Genomic DNA, 15986 nt, shown 5'->3' with positions numbered 1-15986 from the left:
TCAGTGAGATTCTCTATCCAGACACTCAGCCACTCATCTTCTCTAAATGTGAGCATTCACACCCCCAGGGCACCTCCCTTTCTACCCACTGGCATAAGCAAACCAGGCTCTGCAAGCCCTGGCCAGGAGCAGGAGCCTCCCCATGCCGGGTGTGCCCCAGCAGGATGTGATCTCCACATGGCACAGGTCCTGGGTGACAGCCACCAAACCCCCTATGGCAGGGACATCAGCTTTCTTGGTGCTCCACAGGTGCCTAAGGGCAACTAAGGCTAAGGGATATGTTTTAATTCTCTCATGGGAGAACATACCTGTCCCAAAGTGTCCCATAACCCACACCAGGTGCGTTTTACATGTGGAATTTTACAACTGCAAATAGGGTTTTGAGCATGAGCCCTACAAGTACCCAAATCACAGGCAGAATTGGGCATCCTGCCTGGTGTGGAGACCCCCATTGGGGAGCTTTCACACCAGGCAAGGTTCAGCAGGCTCCAATAGATGTCTTTTGGAAGATCTCTGTTCCTTCTGGCCACATGAAGCAAAATAAACTAAATACAAGGACTCAAGATTATCAAGATTTTCTGGAGGATTACTATTATTTACTCTGAGTACAGCTCACACACTTGGAGGCAGGCACCGTGCAAGGTTTCACAATGCAGTAAAAGCGACAGGCAAAATCGGTTCTGCCGGGGTTGACTGGAAAGGACACTGTCAGAAAGTCTTGTTAGAAATCAACATTTACCCCCCAAAATGATATTGCCTTTAGCAGTAACTTCTGTTACTTATCATACAGTGACCCAGGGACTTTCACTTGCAACAGCCTCTCAGCGAGGGAGGAAAATCAGCCCTTCGGTGCTGCTGCTCAGCTCACGGGAGCCGCTTCATGATGCCTGTTAGAGGGTAGGACAAGTGCACAGCCGCCAGTGGTGGCGAGCCAGCCCGTACTGCTGTCAGCTGAGGTTATTAGGATGTGAAATACAGGTCTGAGGTTAGCTGCTGGCTCAGCACTAAGGCACTTATATGCGAGCACAAGCCTGGCGTGCCCAGATCAGCCAGAAGTTTACACAGGCATCAGCAGCGCTCCTTTCTGCCGTGAGAATGCCCTCGCGCTTGCACACAGTACAGGCTTTGAAATAGTTTCCCGCAGTCTTCCTATCCCCTTGGCAACTAGGTTTTATTTTTATTTATTTTTTCTATTTATTCCAAGGATTGAAAGCTCTACCACATATTTCTCTGTGCCATGCGTAACCCTGAGCACAAAAGAGCCAGGAATAACTCCTTTGCTTCCCTGTCAGGGCTCAATACAGTCACTTCTTTTATCCAGGTGCTGAGGAAATCAAAGGCAACAGATAGCAATCAGCTGGGTAGCTGGCAGCAGGGGGAGAAGCAACATCTGAGAGACCACCACAATGCAGGTAACCTCCAGCAATAAGAGAGCATTTCAGAACCCACTCTGTGTTGCAGGTCCCTGCCCAGTGCCACCAGTAGCCCCCACTGTCCCCCTGTGCCAGCTCTTCCTGCTCACACACTGCTGGATGCCACTGTCCAGTGCTCCCTCAGTGCTGGAGCAGAAGTAGGGACTTTTCAGTACCCCAAACTGTCGGAGGCAGCAGATAAGCACCGTGCTGCACTCTTCTCCTTAAAGGTTGTAGGCACCAGTGTCTAGTAAGTGTTCAACATCAGCTATTGCACATCCCCAGCACTGCTACTGTCACAGAAGGCATCTCACATGAGAGCTCATTTGTGCTTTTTTATTGTTCTGGATGCTTGTATGTAGCAAAAAGCCCGGTGTCTGTAATCTCCGTGGCATAAGGAGGCTGGGTTCACTCACTTTTTAATGAGAATATGCCATTCACCACGCTGTTGTGCTCACAGCAAGCAGGGGCTGAAGCACAGCTCCAGGCATTCTCCTGAGAGTCACCTCTGACCCTTTTGCATGGAAGAATCAGCAGAACAAACACAGGACCAGCTGCAGGACTTTTCTGTCTGGTGAGCACCTGATGCACCAAAGCAGCCAGCCACATACCCCAGGCTACTGGATTTTGTACTTTTTTGCTGAGCATCAGCACAAGCAAATGTGACGCCCATCTACAAGAAGGGCCGGAGGGCTGACCCGGGGAACTACAGGCCTGTCAGTTTGACCTCAGTACCAGGGAAGCTCATGGAGCAGATCCTCTTGGGAGTCATCATGCGGCACTTGAGGGGCAAGCAGGCGATCAGGCCCAGTCAGTATGGGTTTATAGAAGGCAGATCCTGCTTGACGAACCTGATCTCCTTCTATGACAAAGTGACGCGCTGGGTGGACGAGGGAAAGGCTGTGGATGTGGTCTACCTTGACTTCAGCAAGTGCAGCAGAACAGGGAAAACTGCTTGGCCTGCCATCATCTTCTGAGAGACAGAAGTCCTCTTGAACTTGTACTAGAGAAAAGGAGGGTAGGGACAGCACCACCACACCCCTCTTTAAAAATTAGGCATTTTCCTGCTGTGAAGATCAGCTTCAGCACTTGTCCCTGGGCAGCGCAGTTATAAACTCCAGTCATACCCAGGCACCTACCCTCAGATTGCAGGACACCTCCATCCCCAGGACACACAGCATTTCAGCATTCCCCAGTCACTAGCTATCTTCCTCTTCAGCACCTTGGTTACTGCACATCTAAATGAGTGCTGCAGACAACAGCATGAAGAAACTGGACTCCTACTGCCCCCTCACACTAGCCACTATTTGCATTTGTTTGGTCAATATATTTTTTGGGGAAAAAAAAAAAAAAGCTTGTGTGTGTGTGCAGGGGGATTGATAATACTGCAGATCAGTTCACATTGCACAGGCATTTTCACAAGTACCCAAACTACCACTAGTATCCTGAACTAGCAACTAATGCTATTCATACTTAGTGATCAACTCCAATTGTCATTTACTCACCCCATGAAAATTAGATCTGACTGGAAGTTTATAAACAGCAAGCTTTACAGGGAGAGAAATGCAGGACAGATCAGTTACTTCTGTAGCCTGTTCTATTCTCATTGTTTTAGTTTGAAAAGTGTCTCACTACACAAAAAAATAAATTTTCTCAAATAAAAGTTCACTTTAGCCTCTTACTTGTCCCTCTAAAAGGGCTATAGCAGGCCACATGAGTTTTCTCTTCCCCCTTCTGCTGCCTTGTGGCTGATACTCAGCAGAAAACATGGAGCATTATGGCTCTTTCAAAAAGGGCAGGCATCAAGTGACAGCTGGGAAAGTTTTTCCTATGGTTTCCCCTAAAATACCACTGCAAGCCACCACTCCAGCTGAAGGCTTCATTTGAGCTTCTGTAAGACTGACCAAGCCTTTGGGAACTAATCTTTCCTGGAAAATGAAGTCACTGCATCAAGTCAGCTGTTAGCTTTGCAAAGGTGCTGTCTCAGATAAGGACACGCATGAACAACATTTCACAGTTATTAGAACTAGACCCTTTAGAACTAGTTAGAAGTGCTTTGAACATTCTTAGCTCCTGTTAACTAGGTAAATAGTATATGAAAGCAAGATTTTTTTTATTAGCTTGAAGTATCATTTTATTCAACTGATAAGAAATATCATAATACATTATGCATCTGCCAGTTATAGTCCATTTTAGTTGGTTCCAAAACCTAAGCAGTAAATGGGAAGACAGTTTATCTAGTTAATCTGAAAAAACAACATTTCACACAACCAGTACTGGAGCTGTCAACCGTATAGTAAATCCAGCATTAAGTTATGGCTTTGCAGAAAGTCATGAAGTTAAATTAGAACACATCAAGAGCCATTTTCCAAAGATTTATTGAAGTAGCGACAGGTTGCTCATACTGTGCTGGAAAAAGCAGTTTTATTGAATTCAGATACTTAAAAACAGTATTGCAGCACAAGATATTGCTATTTGTAAACTAGACTCCATTGTAAACTCTAATCCTTCAGGGAGAGTCAGTTTGCAAGATCTAAGACCTATTTCCTAGCATAATAATCTTGCGCTCATGGAAAAACTGCAGAAAGGCACTTGAAAGCTGTTTCTTCCTTTAAGACATGGACTTTTTTAAACCTTGCTGGTAAGAATTTCTCCTGCATTAAGTTTGCATCTTCACTTCAGCTTTACTCCAAGTCATCATGGTGCTGGGAAGTTTCATTAATAACCTGTTGAAAAGGAGAAATACTTGTGTTGAATTTAAGTATCAAGACAGCTGAAGAGTTAGAATTGAAACTAGTAGCACAGAAGTAAACAGATATCAACCATCACTTATAAATGAGAAAGTCTAGTTGGTTAGTGGGGTGAAGAAATCATTTAAACTTTGACTTGGTCTGAAAACAGTGCTTTGCCTCTAGTTAGTATCTGTGGTTTAGTGCCACTTCTTCCCTGGTGGTGGTAGAAGTCTCTTCTGAGAACTGCTAATTCATCTGAACTTAAAATCCTCTCTAAACAGGAAACTGGCAGCTACTCAAGTTTTTAATCTCAGATGAATTTTGTGATCTGTTCCTTGAAAATCCATTTGCTATATCTACATGTAAAACCATGCAGCTTGGACTGCCCCAGATGCTGCCCTCCTCAATACTTACTATCACATACACACTGCACTGACCAGCAGCCCAATTTACAGCACTGTATGAAGTAGCCAGCTGTGCTAGGAATAAACCCAGGAATAAGGCCAAAAGTTACTACCAACCTGTCCATCTCTAGTTTCCACAGTCTTAATTAGAAGTGTCCTCTTTGAGTGAGTGTCAACCATTGGCTGAGACTCAATGTTGGTTTCTGCGGAAGAAAAATATATTATTAATAATCTAGCTGAAGAAATGAGGAATAACAGTTTAAGATGCACTTTCAGAATCCCAATCTATTATAGTGGGAAGTCTTCTGCTCTTTGAACGAAAAAAAAAAAAAAAAAACTCATCTTCCTTATTCTCATCTTATTCTTCCTAAAGAATCTCAGCAGAAATCTAAAGCAATCACTTGCTAGGTACTGGTATTTATAATGCCTGCATCCAGGAACAAAGTACCTGCTCCCATTCAAGGTTAAGTGCAAACATTGTAGCTATATGTAAGAATAATATTCATACACAGCTGCATTTATACCAGTTCAAAACTAGAGTTCAATGAACTATTTAAGACTTGTGCTAAAGAAAAGGCTCTCAACAATGAAAAAAGTGAAGCAGCTTACCTCTCAGGTTCAAAGAAGCAAAGGTTGGAATAGGCATGTTAATCCTGAAGAAAAAAAAAGAATGAAGTCAGACACTGGTACAGACTATTTTCTATCAATTACTGTTTAGAGAAGTGTCTGCATGGGATTTTTACCTGCTCTCTTCTCCCTCCAGCAGTTTTCTGTAGGTGGCAATCTCAATATCAAGAGCCATCTTTACATTCAGCAGGTCCTGGTACTCACGAAGATGGCGAGCCATTTCTTCCTTCATGTTCTGAATCTCATCCTGCAGACGGCCAATAGTGTCTTGGTAGTTAGCAGCTTCAAGAGCAAAATTCTCCTCCATTTCACGCATCTGGCGCTCCAGGGATTCATTCTGAAAGAGAATAACAAGATAAGGCACTGCTGCAGTTCATCCACTCCTCCCCACCCTCAAGGCCTGTAAGATTTCAAGAAAGAACAGGACAGTTGAATTACATTAGTGTCCTTTCTGAAAACGCCCAGGCACGTCCTAAATGTGTCTACTTATCCTCCCCTTGAAAAGTCAGGGTGTTATTCTACTGCTTGATCAGAGGTGTGCCACTTTTTTTCTACCAGGCAGCAAAGCAAACCCTTACGTCTAACACTTGCACTACAAGTCAGCACACAAAGTACTCAGTGAGGGGATTTACAGATGTAGTTAGATCTATTTCAAGCCAGCCTTTCAGGCAATCAGCTTCCAGCAACAGCAAGATCTGCACCTCTTCCCTACTACTGCCTCAGGCTTTTTGTATAGCTTCAGCAGTACCTGACAGACAAGTGATAAACACTCTCAGGAAGCATTATACGAACAGTGAATATTATGGCAAGAGTATGAACTCCTTTTGTATTGTTTATACCCAAAGACAGACTAGTTCAGTGTATCAATCTGACTAGTGCACTGTAGCACATGCAGGCAAATGGAACCCAAAGCATCTTTTTCAAGAAGTACTGGTGTGCTGCTGTTTTGCATGGGAGATCAGCTGCAGTCACAGCTATCCATTGAGCTACAGCACAGTGCTTAAAACTGTAGTGGAAAGAACATCCCGACAATCGCTGTCTTCTACTTACGCTTCCTTTAAGGGCATCAACTTCGCAGGTGAGAGACTGAATCTGTCTGCGGTATTCATTAGCTTCTTGTTTGGCCTGACGCAGGGCATCATTGTTCCTGTTAGCAGCTTCAGAGAGATCTGCAAACTGTGGAAATCCCCAGTTTGGTTAGCAAAACACTTTAACCAAAATGGCTTAACAGACTATTTTTGGACACAGAATTTGGAGGCAGCTGAAACTATTTCAAGTCCTAACACCTGAAACACTTCAACATTACACATAAGATGTCCTCCTATATCTATAGGATTATTATGTCTCCCATCTTTTCATCATCTTTTCACCCATTCATTATTTCTTTCTCCAGTATATCATCAACAGCTGCCTCCAGCTACCAGAATAGAAATATAAGCTCTTTAGTTTAATGCTGTGTTTACAGCAAACATTGATTTTTCCAGTTCTTCACAGACCAGGAGTTTAAAGACTACCCTGTTCCATAGCTGTACTAGTGTCCAAAACAAACAGCAAAGCTGTTAGCTGAAGTCAATTTGAGTGCCTGCTGGATCTGAACAATCCAGCAACAGATTTTACTTACTTTGGACTTGTACCACTCTTCAGCTTCCTGAAGATTCTTAGCAGCAACGCTTTCGTACTGTTGGCGAACATCACGCAGGGCAGCAGTAAGATCAGGCTTGGAAACATCCATATCGATCTGGATGTGCTGTTCCTGGAGTTGGGCCTGCAGTTCTCGGATTTCCTTAGAGACAAGTGGACACTCAGTTAATATCTAACAATATACACAACATATAGGTTAGGACCCTGGGCCAGAACCAGCAAAGAGTTTGCTTGCCCACTTGACCAACAGCACACAATCACAGACCTCATTGTTCAGCTTACCTCATCATGAAGCTTCTTCAAGAAGACAATCTCTTCTTGCAGGGACTCAACTTTGCGCTCAAGATCAAGGCGTGCCAGAGAGGCATTGTCAACATCCTGATGAGAGAGAGAAGACCAATTAGCAATCTTACAGAACTGTTCTGTCATGGAATCTTCTATGGCAAGTTCAGTAGCACACAGACTCTTCCTACATCCAAGTTCCTTGGCAAGACAACATACAATCAAGACCAGTGAAAAACCCCCACCTTTTTGCCAGCTCCTACCCCAGCCTCAGAGACAATTATATGCACCTTTGTCACAACTTTGGTAGCTACGCAGTATATGAAGACATCACCTTTGCTATGGTATTGCTAAGCACAACCAAGAGCACACAGATCACGTTGGATGTAAACCCTGATCAAAGATACAGCACATAGGTCACAAGTGCTAAGCTCTTTTAACTTGACACCACTGAAAACAAGTTAGTCTTTCAATTTTTAAGACTTCCACCTTTCCAATGGGGCTTAAAAGTGTAACCCATGTGCCCAAATGCCTAGCAGGGAGCTTAACTTCTTGTTTATCTCCTATGGACTCCTCAGTAGCCAACTGTACAGCCCCTTGGGTCCACAGACCTCAGCTTGAAAACATGGTTAAAGCTAGAAAAATGTAGGAACTGCAGGCCAGCGCTACCACAAGTAGTTTGCCAGATCTCCCCTGAGAAAAAGAAGGTATGAGGACAAAACACAAATTGAGTTAGTCATCGCTGCCTACACCCTCAAGTTAGCTGGCAAAGACTCCACCTTTTGCTGGACGGAGATAGTCTTAATCAACGGCAAAAATTCATTTAAGGCACAACAGAAGATAGGTCATAAATGTTACGTGGGAGCAGCTTGAATTCGTTCAAAACATAACTGAAGCCTAACCATTGATTGGTAACTTTTTACATTTTAAACATGGAAGTAAAACAATTCATTTGTAAAGGGGAAGACCGATCCTTTCATACTGGCTGCATGCTTGTGCTCCTACGGTACTAGCCTAAGTCCCAGGTTTTCACAGCCTGCTTCAAAGCCTTCCTGGATTTGTCCAGAGCATAAGCATTCTTAATCAGCAGTGCTCGCTGGTATGGCACCTTTGAAAATGGAACTGTTTTCTTTAGGCTACTAGAAAGCCATTCCTTGCATTATTGCCATTCAGGTATTAAGTTCTTGCACCAGAAGAGTTCTCTAGTGTGCTTTCCCAGCAGAACGCCCCGTTATGTGTTATGAAGCAACTTCCCTACCAACTCCAGCTGTACACCCACAGCTCATCTTGGCTCTGGTTTCCAGTCAAAAGGAAAAAAATCCTTAAATCATTTGTTCTCTTCCCCAAAAAACTTGAAGATCCTTCTGGAATGAAGCTACATGACTATGACCTAATGTTTACATGATTAGGCAGACTTTTTAAAGACTTCCCAGAAGATCTTAAAAAAAAAAAAAAAAACTGAATACTGTAGACTGACTTTTTCCTAGACCTGAAAAACTACAGAACTTTCAGCAACTTGTAATTGAAAGCATCTTAAGTTGAAGGCTCATTCAATATGCGATGTGTTTTACTACATTCATTTTCATTCAGTTGGATGCACTTCTGCATTTCCTATTTCCTAGATGGATGGAGAGTCATATAAATGAATAAGCTATTTATAGCCCGAGCAAGCAGGGTTTAAGTCATGCATACAAGTAATTGAACTGTGCATTGATTTTATCCTAAGAGATTCTTTAATGTCAGCCTCATAGGAGGGTTGAGTATGCTTGCTGTTTTCAGAAAAAGCTCTCATCAGCCAGAAGCTGACCCATTATAGTCCTGCCATAGGGTCAGGTTCTTTTCCTTGCTGCTGGAGTAGTTGACAAAGCTGCAGTAACTTTCTCACTAATGCAGTAATTCTCACTAATTACAATTCCTCTTTTGTTCTGAGAAGAAGTCACTGAACCTCCATGTTTATTTTACGTAGAACACCCCACAGCATATGTGAAAATTCACGTGTCTTTTCTTCAGAAAACTAGAATTTTAATTCAGCACCTCTCAGTTAAATAGTCTACAGTAGGCAGCTTTTGGACATGCAATTTAAAATTCAAATAGTTGTTCACTTTCTTTTAAAATACTGACATGTACAACTGCTCCAGTAAGGTAAATTTGAAGATACATCAGAACAGTGAAGCATCTCCTGAAGCATTCCAAATCTAAGCATACACACCCTTCCAGTGCCAGAACATAATGGTTTAATAATCACTTTTTTCCACAATGGAAAGCACAAGAGGGTATTTCAGCTCCAGCATTGTATGAACTGCATTTCACATGTCAGAACCACTTATACTGAAACATACTTGGTCTTTAAAATCTTCATGTTAAACCTACTGTTCTGTGGTAAGTAAAAGTTCAGTATTATTCTGGTTCAAGTCATACTCATTAGCATGGACTATTTGTATCATGACTGGATTCATGCTTCAACAGACTGATCTGTAGTTCTTACACATAAGCTACACCTTAAAAGTTAAACGGGTACAGTTCAAGCTGCACTGCTGCCACAGACCAGCTGGAGGCTGAGCTTCTGAATGAGCCCTCACTGCAGCGCAGAGCAGTGGATAATGAACATGGGATATGCACAAAGCCAAGCTTGCTTAAAAGCCTGGAGCCTTCACAAAGTGTAATCGGTTTGAGACAGAGGTAGACATGCCTTGAAGTGCACCAAATATTTATGCAAGATTAAGTTAGCCTTAAGTCAAAGGAACTTTTGACTGAATGAATCTGAATAGATTAGATTCTCTAGAACAAAAAAGATAAATGGTTTTGCATTGAACTTCACACTACTTTAAATCGACTTAGCACTAGTAATTGAGCAACTGTGGTGAAGACAGTGTCTTGAATTGTTTCAAACTTCAGAGCCCAGAATGGTGGCAGGCACTGACTTCCCAGGCCAAATGAGAGTAGGTGTCTCAATTTCCACACTACCTTATTGAGACACCTACCCTCAGACCACAGTTACACTGTAGTCAGCAGCTTTGGGCAGAGAAATACTGAGAATCAAATGGTGACTTCCTGAATGTTGGTAACTACCAGTGCCTACAAAGAGCTCTGAGACTAAGTCAGTCAGCGCTGGAGATACTGGGCAGTCAGTTCCAGCTAGGAGGAGTGCTAGCAATGCAGCAGTTTTAGGAAAGATACCTTGTTTTGAGAAGGCACATTCCTAAATATCTCCCAGTCCAAACAAGGCTTAACCCAAGCCAAAAGCTGTTTTTTGTGCAAATCAAAGCCTGAGCTCTGAACTTTTTAACACTACACAGCTGGTTCTGGCCGCCGTTTGGGTTTTAGATTATCCGGCCAACATCATAGCTTCCTTACAGAGACTGAACTCCAGTGCAGCTTGTTTCTTACATTAACACCTTGGTTTACATGGGATGAAACACCACATTCCTAACAGGCATCACACGAATACAGACTTGACTGCTGTGAACTTACCCCAGGCGCCACCGATACAAGAGGCTAAATTTGAAGCAGTTCAGTTTTCTGGGAGGGCACCGAGCGATGTGGTTCACCGAAAGGTGATTTTGTACTTCGTACAAAACCTCAGCCCCACACCCGTCGGACACTTTTCCCCCCAAAACATTACACACCCGGTAGGAATGCAGCCCCCCGCGCCCTCCCCCCGACACAAAGCGGGCTATTATCCCGGCCTGTAAAGCCCCGATCTGCATTCCTGGGTGAATCCCATAGAAACCATTAATACCCTTCAGCCGAGCGAGCAGATGGCTGCTCCCTTTCTCTTTTATCGGCTCGCCAAGCGATTCCGCAGCGCTTTTGTAACCCGGGCCGGGCCACACAAAGCCTCCCCCCCCCTCCCTCCTGGGGTCCAGCGGGGCGGCTCCGCCTCAGATCCGCGCCGGCTCCTTTGTGTGGGGCCGCAGCCCCCCGGCCTCCCCCAACCCACCCCACAGGGCCCGCACCCACCTGCCTGAAGGACTGCAGGGTGTTCTCCGCCTCCTCCCGCTGCAGCATCTCCTCCTGCAACCTGCAAGCGGCGAGACAGCGGTGAGGGGGCCGCCCGGCACGGCGCACCCTGCCCAGCCCTCCCCACACACACACCCACACCCACCCAACCCACCCCAAAACTGGACTCACTTCTCCCTCAGCCTCGTGATGTCGTCGGCCAGGTTGTCCCGCTCCACCTCCACCCTCGCCTTGTCGTTGGTGAGCTGGTCCACCTGCCGGCGCAGCTCCCGCATCTCCTCCTCGTACAGGTCGCCCAGGCGGGACGTGCCCTTGCCCTTGAGCTGCTCCAGCTCGGCCAGCAGGATCTTGTTCTGCTGCTCCAGGAAGCGCACCTTGTCGATGTAGTTGGCGAAGCGGTCGTTGAGCTCCTGCAGCTCCACCTTCTCGTTGGTGCGGTTCGCCTTGAACTCCGAGTTGATGGCGTCGGCCAGCGTGAAGTCCACGGCGTCGTGGAGCCGCATGGGGGGCATGCTGCTCCGCAGCCGCACCGAGGTGGCCTTGGTGGCGTAGATGCCGCCGGGCGAGGCGGAGACGAAGCGTGCGGAGCTGGGGCGCAGCGAGCTGCCCAGCGAGTAGCGGCTGCTGCTGCTCACCACGTAGCGGCTCGACGTGCTGGGCCGGCTGCCCCCGCCGAACATGCGGCGGTACGAGGAGTTCTTGCTGCTGATGCTCATGGTGGCGGCGGAGAAAGAGGAGGAGAAGGAGACGAAGCGGGCTTTGTAATCCGGCGGGGAGCTGAGGCGCGGCGAGGCTCTGAGGAGAAGGGCGGCGGCCCCCGGCCGGGCCCCATCTTTTGAGGCGGCTCCGGGCCCGCCCCGAGCCGCCCGCCACCAATGGCCGCGCCCGGCCCGCGGGGAGGGGACGGCCCGGCCCGGGGGGAGGACGGGGCGGGGGGCTCCTGGCGGCACAAAGCGGGGCGAGGGGTGGCTCCCGGGGGCCCTGGGGCTGCCGACGGGGGGGATGGGGCTGCCCCGGCCCCCCACGCCCCCTCTGGAGCCCGCAGTGATTTGGAGGGCGGGTAGGGAAAGCCCGGAGCCCGCGCTGGGGCGGTACACGTAGCGCTGAGTCTTTCTGAGAAACCGTTTTTTTTAATATATTTTTTTGGTTTTCCCTCTTTCTTAGCTTCCTGAAAGACAGGGAGGTTAAGGCAGAGTGATGCTAACTCCGCACAGAGGGCTGCCAGGCGTCCAGCACAGGCAGAAAAATGAAATGCTTCTGCCTTCCTTTGTCACCAGCAGCCCCCTCAGCGCACACACTTCGTGTCCTCCTCCCTTCACAGCACTTCATCGTGTCCTCCATCCACTCGGGTCTGGCCCTTGGGTAACCACAGCCCCAGGCCAGGGCTGTTTTTTAGTGTGGATGCCAGCACGGTACTGAGATAGCTGCGAGTGGGATCTCGCTGTGCTTTTGGACACGATCCCTGTGACAACTAGGATAGCAGCAGGCTTGGTTTTAGCCAAAGCTTTTTAATAGGCTTTTGCTTTTAATTTCTGTAGGCAAAGCATCAGAGTCCTCAGAAGACACCTCTCTGGATGACAACTATTCGCTAGACACAATCCCCAGATAACCTCAAAGTCCAGGCAAAAATCCTGGTGCTACCAAAGTGGGGCTGCCCAGCGGTAGAGTGATATTGGTAGTACAGGGCATGTAGCAGGGAAAAACTAGACCAAGTAGCAGTAAGAACACTCCCCGAGATCATTTTCAGCATGAATGCAGAAGTAATTTAAGGGAGATGATGGAAGCCCCTATCATTTAGAGAGTATAAAACTTGACTGGCCAAAGCATGAGGCATGTTCCCTAGGGAGCAATCCTGCAGTGACATATCTCATAAGTGACACATTTTTCCTCTTTGCTATAGGAAGTGACTGATACAGCATAGAGATGCTATCTGTAATGTATTCCTTCAGCACTTGTGGGATGCAAAACTACCACTGATTTTTAATTCTGTTCAACTCACAGTCCTGCAGAAGCAAGTATCTGCACTGGAAATTCTGATAAACCTGAACACGAGCAGTGGGCAGACGGTAAGGTCATTTTCATACCCCAATTCACAGTGAAGATATTCTGCTTCAGGTATTGTACATTACAGGAAGAATTGAAGCCCATATATTTTATAAAGGTTGTGGTGTTTGTTTGTTTGTTTTGTGTGTGTGAGTGCTTTAGTTTGATGGCAACAAGAAGTAAGGGTTTGTGTCTAAATGTTGGTAATTTCCTTCATCGTGCATGGAAGCTTAGTAGTGACAATGAAGCTGACAAGGTTGAGCTACTGAAGTGCTTGCAGTGTGAGTCCTAGCCTACAGCCTGCTTCATTCACGCCCTGAATAGGAGGCAGGGGCCACTCAGCCTTTCTGAGGCTGGCTGGCTCTTCGGTCCTCTGACAGTGCTTTGTTCAAGCCATCAAGTTTGAGCTATAAGGCTCTGTGAGTCCTGGCACAAAAGTACACGCTCCTTGTATGAGCAGGCAAAAAGTAAAGCGGCACATAGCATACAGCCTCACGGAGTAAAGATGCTTTACTCAGCAGCGCCAATAGTTGTAACAGATTGTTGGTTTTTTTGAGGTGCGCCATGCTCAATCTGTTTCTCCTAATAGACCACAATTTGTTTCTACTCCACAAAACCTTTTATGGCACACACATGCAACTGTCATCCTTCATTCAGAAAATGCTTTGCCCCTAAAATTCAGGGAGGTGTTTGTTCTGGTAAATAAATATGACCTCCTCCCCCCTTGTTTCAAATGTAATCTCCATATGTTTATGCCAATGTTACCATATGTACTCTTGGCTACCTGCCTCATTGCTGTTTCTCACTGTGAAATTTTCCTAAAAATGTTAGGATATTGTCAGTTGTCAGACTTACAATAAACTCTAAAGTGCCTTTTGCTGGTTGGCATTTAACACAGGTGCAGAAATGGAGGAAGCTCCAAGTTTCTTGTAAGGCTGTGATAAACATAGCTTGTATTTGCATCCCAAACCCAAAGGGGAACAAGAACTGGGCTCTTGAAATGCAGAAAGATATCCAGAGTACTTGGCAGCAAAGGTATCTCAGCATAGCTGTAAAAATCATGGAGAGTGTACTTGTTTGAACTGCAATAAAACCACAGTAATCAGCCTAATTTTAAAGAAAGTGCCATGGGACTCTCGGAGACCCTGGCCAGTCAGGATCTTGACCACTTCTTACATGAAGGATACACAGCTAACAGCATCACTAAACAGCACGTCGGGGATTATTCATAAACTGGTCTATTAATGAAATTTGTGTTTTTCTTGTGAGCCTTTTGGTTCATGCTGCTACATTTGTTTTGGCATTTTTAATTATTTTTAATTAATTTATTTTTTTTGGCCAGAGAATTGATGTATTGGTTCACAGCCAAGAATGAAATACAGAATCAGTGCCTATAAGTGTAGCAAAAAAAAAAAAAAGAAAAAAAAAAAAGAATTGTTGCTTAACTTTCATTAACAGGGAAAAGGAAAAGGGGTGTGCATAGGGAGAGGGTGCAGATGGCTAAACTACTTTGTACTGAAAATCTTTTACACTAAGAATGACAAATTGTTTGTAACAGTCAGAATTTCTCTGACAAGTAGGTGTTGGTCTGAAAACATCACTGAAAATAACAAAATTCACATTATTTTTCTTTAGTCGTTTGATTTAAACAGCAAGAACCTAGAGAAATTTAGTCCAAATATTGAATGTGCTTTCCTATTATTATAAACCTGGACTAAACAGATTTGACTCATTTCATGAATTAGATTTCCACACTTTCAGTGAAGATTCTGCTTTACAATATGAAATGCTTGTGTTTTTTTTTTTCCAGAAAGTATGTAATGACCCTTAGATATAAAATACCCACCAAAAACATCTTGCTATGCAAATGCAATCACTTTGTCTGTCAGTTCCATAAAGCATCCTTAAATCCTTTTGGGAGCATGGACTGGAAGGCACTGGGCTATAGAGGCATTCCTTTGCTCTTCCCCTGCTCCCATGAATATTGAACATGCTCTGTGCAAGAGGGACTCGCTATAACAGGAGGACATGAAAGAGTGTTAATGTTCTGCAGCAACTGAATAGGGAATCTCCATAATACACAGACACAGCAAGCCCTGTGGCCTGCTACTTGAGTGACTGCTGCAACTTCTAGTGAAAAAGAGCACTTCATCCTTCAGCTGTGGTTTCAGAAGACTCAGACATGTCAGGTTTTGGAAGCAGAAAAGTGTTAGGTTCCCATTTCCAAAAAAATAAAAAATAAAAAAAATTGCAAATTCTGGTTGTAAATCTTCAGCTGGGGCTGTTCCTCACTCTAACTGGGGGCTGTGACAGGGGTCCCCCAAGAACGGCCAGTACTCCCTGTAGCCTTGGTTCAGCATTTGGACAAGCTAGCTGAGGGCAACCCCTCTGAGCCTAGAGAGAAGTCGTCTGTTTCTGAACCCAGAGATTGCCTCTCCCTACACACTGCCAGAGAACAGCTGATTTTGTTTTTTGGAACACCATGAGGCTAACACATAAGCGTCTGGGCATTTAAGTCTCCCTTTTTGAGTGACTTCCTTGACTAATTATGGCCTTAAAAAATACATTGAAAATTCTTTTATGAAATTTATTTTTAAAGTTGTATTGCCTATGGTAGTTGCCATTGTTACAAAACATACTGTATGTCTGTGAGTAGCTACTGATTTTTTCAAGGAAATGACTAGGTTATATACTAAAAACTAACCACGTCTCTCTGCAATATTATATTTTAATGTAAAATGAACTATATGAAACTGGTAGGTCTTTCATCACTAGGGAAGTGTACTGAGCATGACTCATGCCACCCAGTTGCACGATGTTATTATTGCTGTGCATAAAGTTCCCCTCTACTCTGGTTTCTAGTTGCCAGAAGAGGGTATTTTCTG

The 15986-nt window shown here is 45.1% G+C and overlaps 2 protein-coding genes across 2 annotated transcripts in view; one reads left to right on the top strand and one right to left on the bottom strand.

Annotated features, from left to right (window-relative positions):
* Positions 1 to 3772: 3772 nt before the first annotated feature.
* VIM (vimentin) lies at positions 3773 to 11901 on the bottom strand. Its single transcript, XM_027450688.3, has 9 exons — positions 11230 to 11901; positions 11059 to 11119; positions 7099 to 7194; positions 6797 to 6958; positions 6226 to 6351; positions 5292 to 5512; positions 5158 to 5201; positions 4666 to 4751; positions 3773 to 4138 (listed from the first exon to the last, which is right to left on the bottom strand). The coding sequence occupies exons 1-9, from the start codon at positions 11772 to 11774 to the stop codon at positions 4097 to 4099; spliced, it is 1383 nt and encodes a 460-aa protein (XP_027306489.1). The 5' UTR covers positions 11775 to 11901; the 3' UTR covers positions 3773 to 4096.
* Positions 11902 to 12038: 137 nt separating this feature from the next.
* Positions 12039 to 15986, top strand: part of TRDMT1 (tRNA aspartic acid methyltransferase 1) — a 42420-nt gene continuing 38472 nt past the window's right edge. Inside the window, exons 1-2 of the mRNA XM_027450692.3 lie at positions 12039 to 12118; positions 12959 to 13124. The gene's annotated coding sequence lies outside the window, so the exon portion shown is untranslated. The remainder of the gene's footprint in view (positions 12119 to 12958; positions 13125 to 15986) is intronic.

Source organism: Anas platyrhynchos, chromosome 2, assembly GCF_047663525.1.
Source record: "Anas platyrhynchos isolate ZD024472 breed Pekin duck chromosome 2, IASCAAS_PekinDuck_T2T, whole genome shotgun sequence".
NCBI lineage: Eukaryota > Metazoa > Chordata > Aves > Anseriformes > Anatidae > Anas > Anas platyrhynchos.
This window is presented reverse-complemented; position numbering and strand designations above follow the sequence as displayed.

Excerpts from the sequence above, each read along its gene's own strand:
- VIM (XM_027450688.3), bottom strand. The coding sequence starts at position 11,774 with ATGAGCATCAGCAGCAAGAACTCCTCGTACCGCCGCATGTTCGGCGGG. Across the intron at positions 5,202-5,291 it reads CTGGAGGGAGAAGAGAGCAG|GATTAACATGCCTATTCCAA; the intron begins GTAAAAATCCCA and ends TTTTTTCTTCAG. Across the intron at positions 4,752-5,157 it reads TGCTTCTTTGAACCTGAGAG|AAACCAACATTGAGTCTCAG; the intron begins GTAAGCTGCTTC and ends TTTCTTCCGCAG.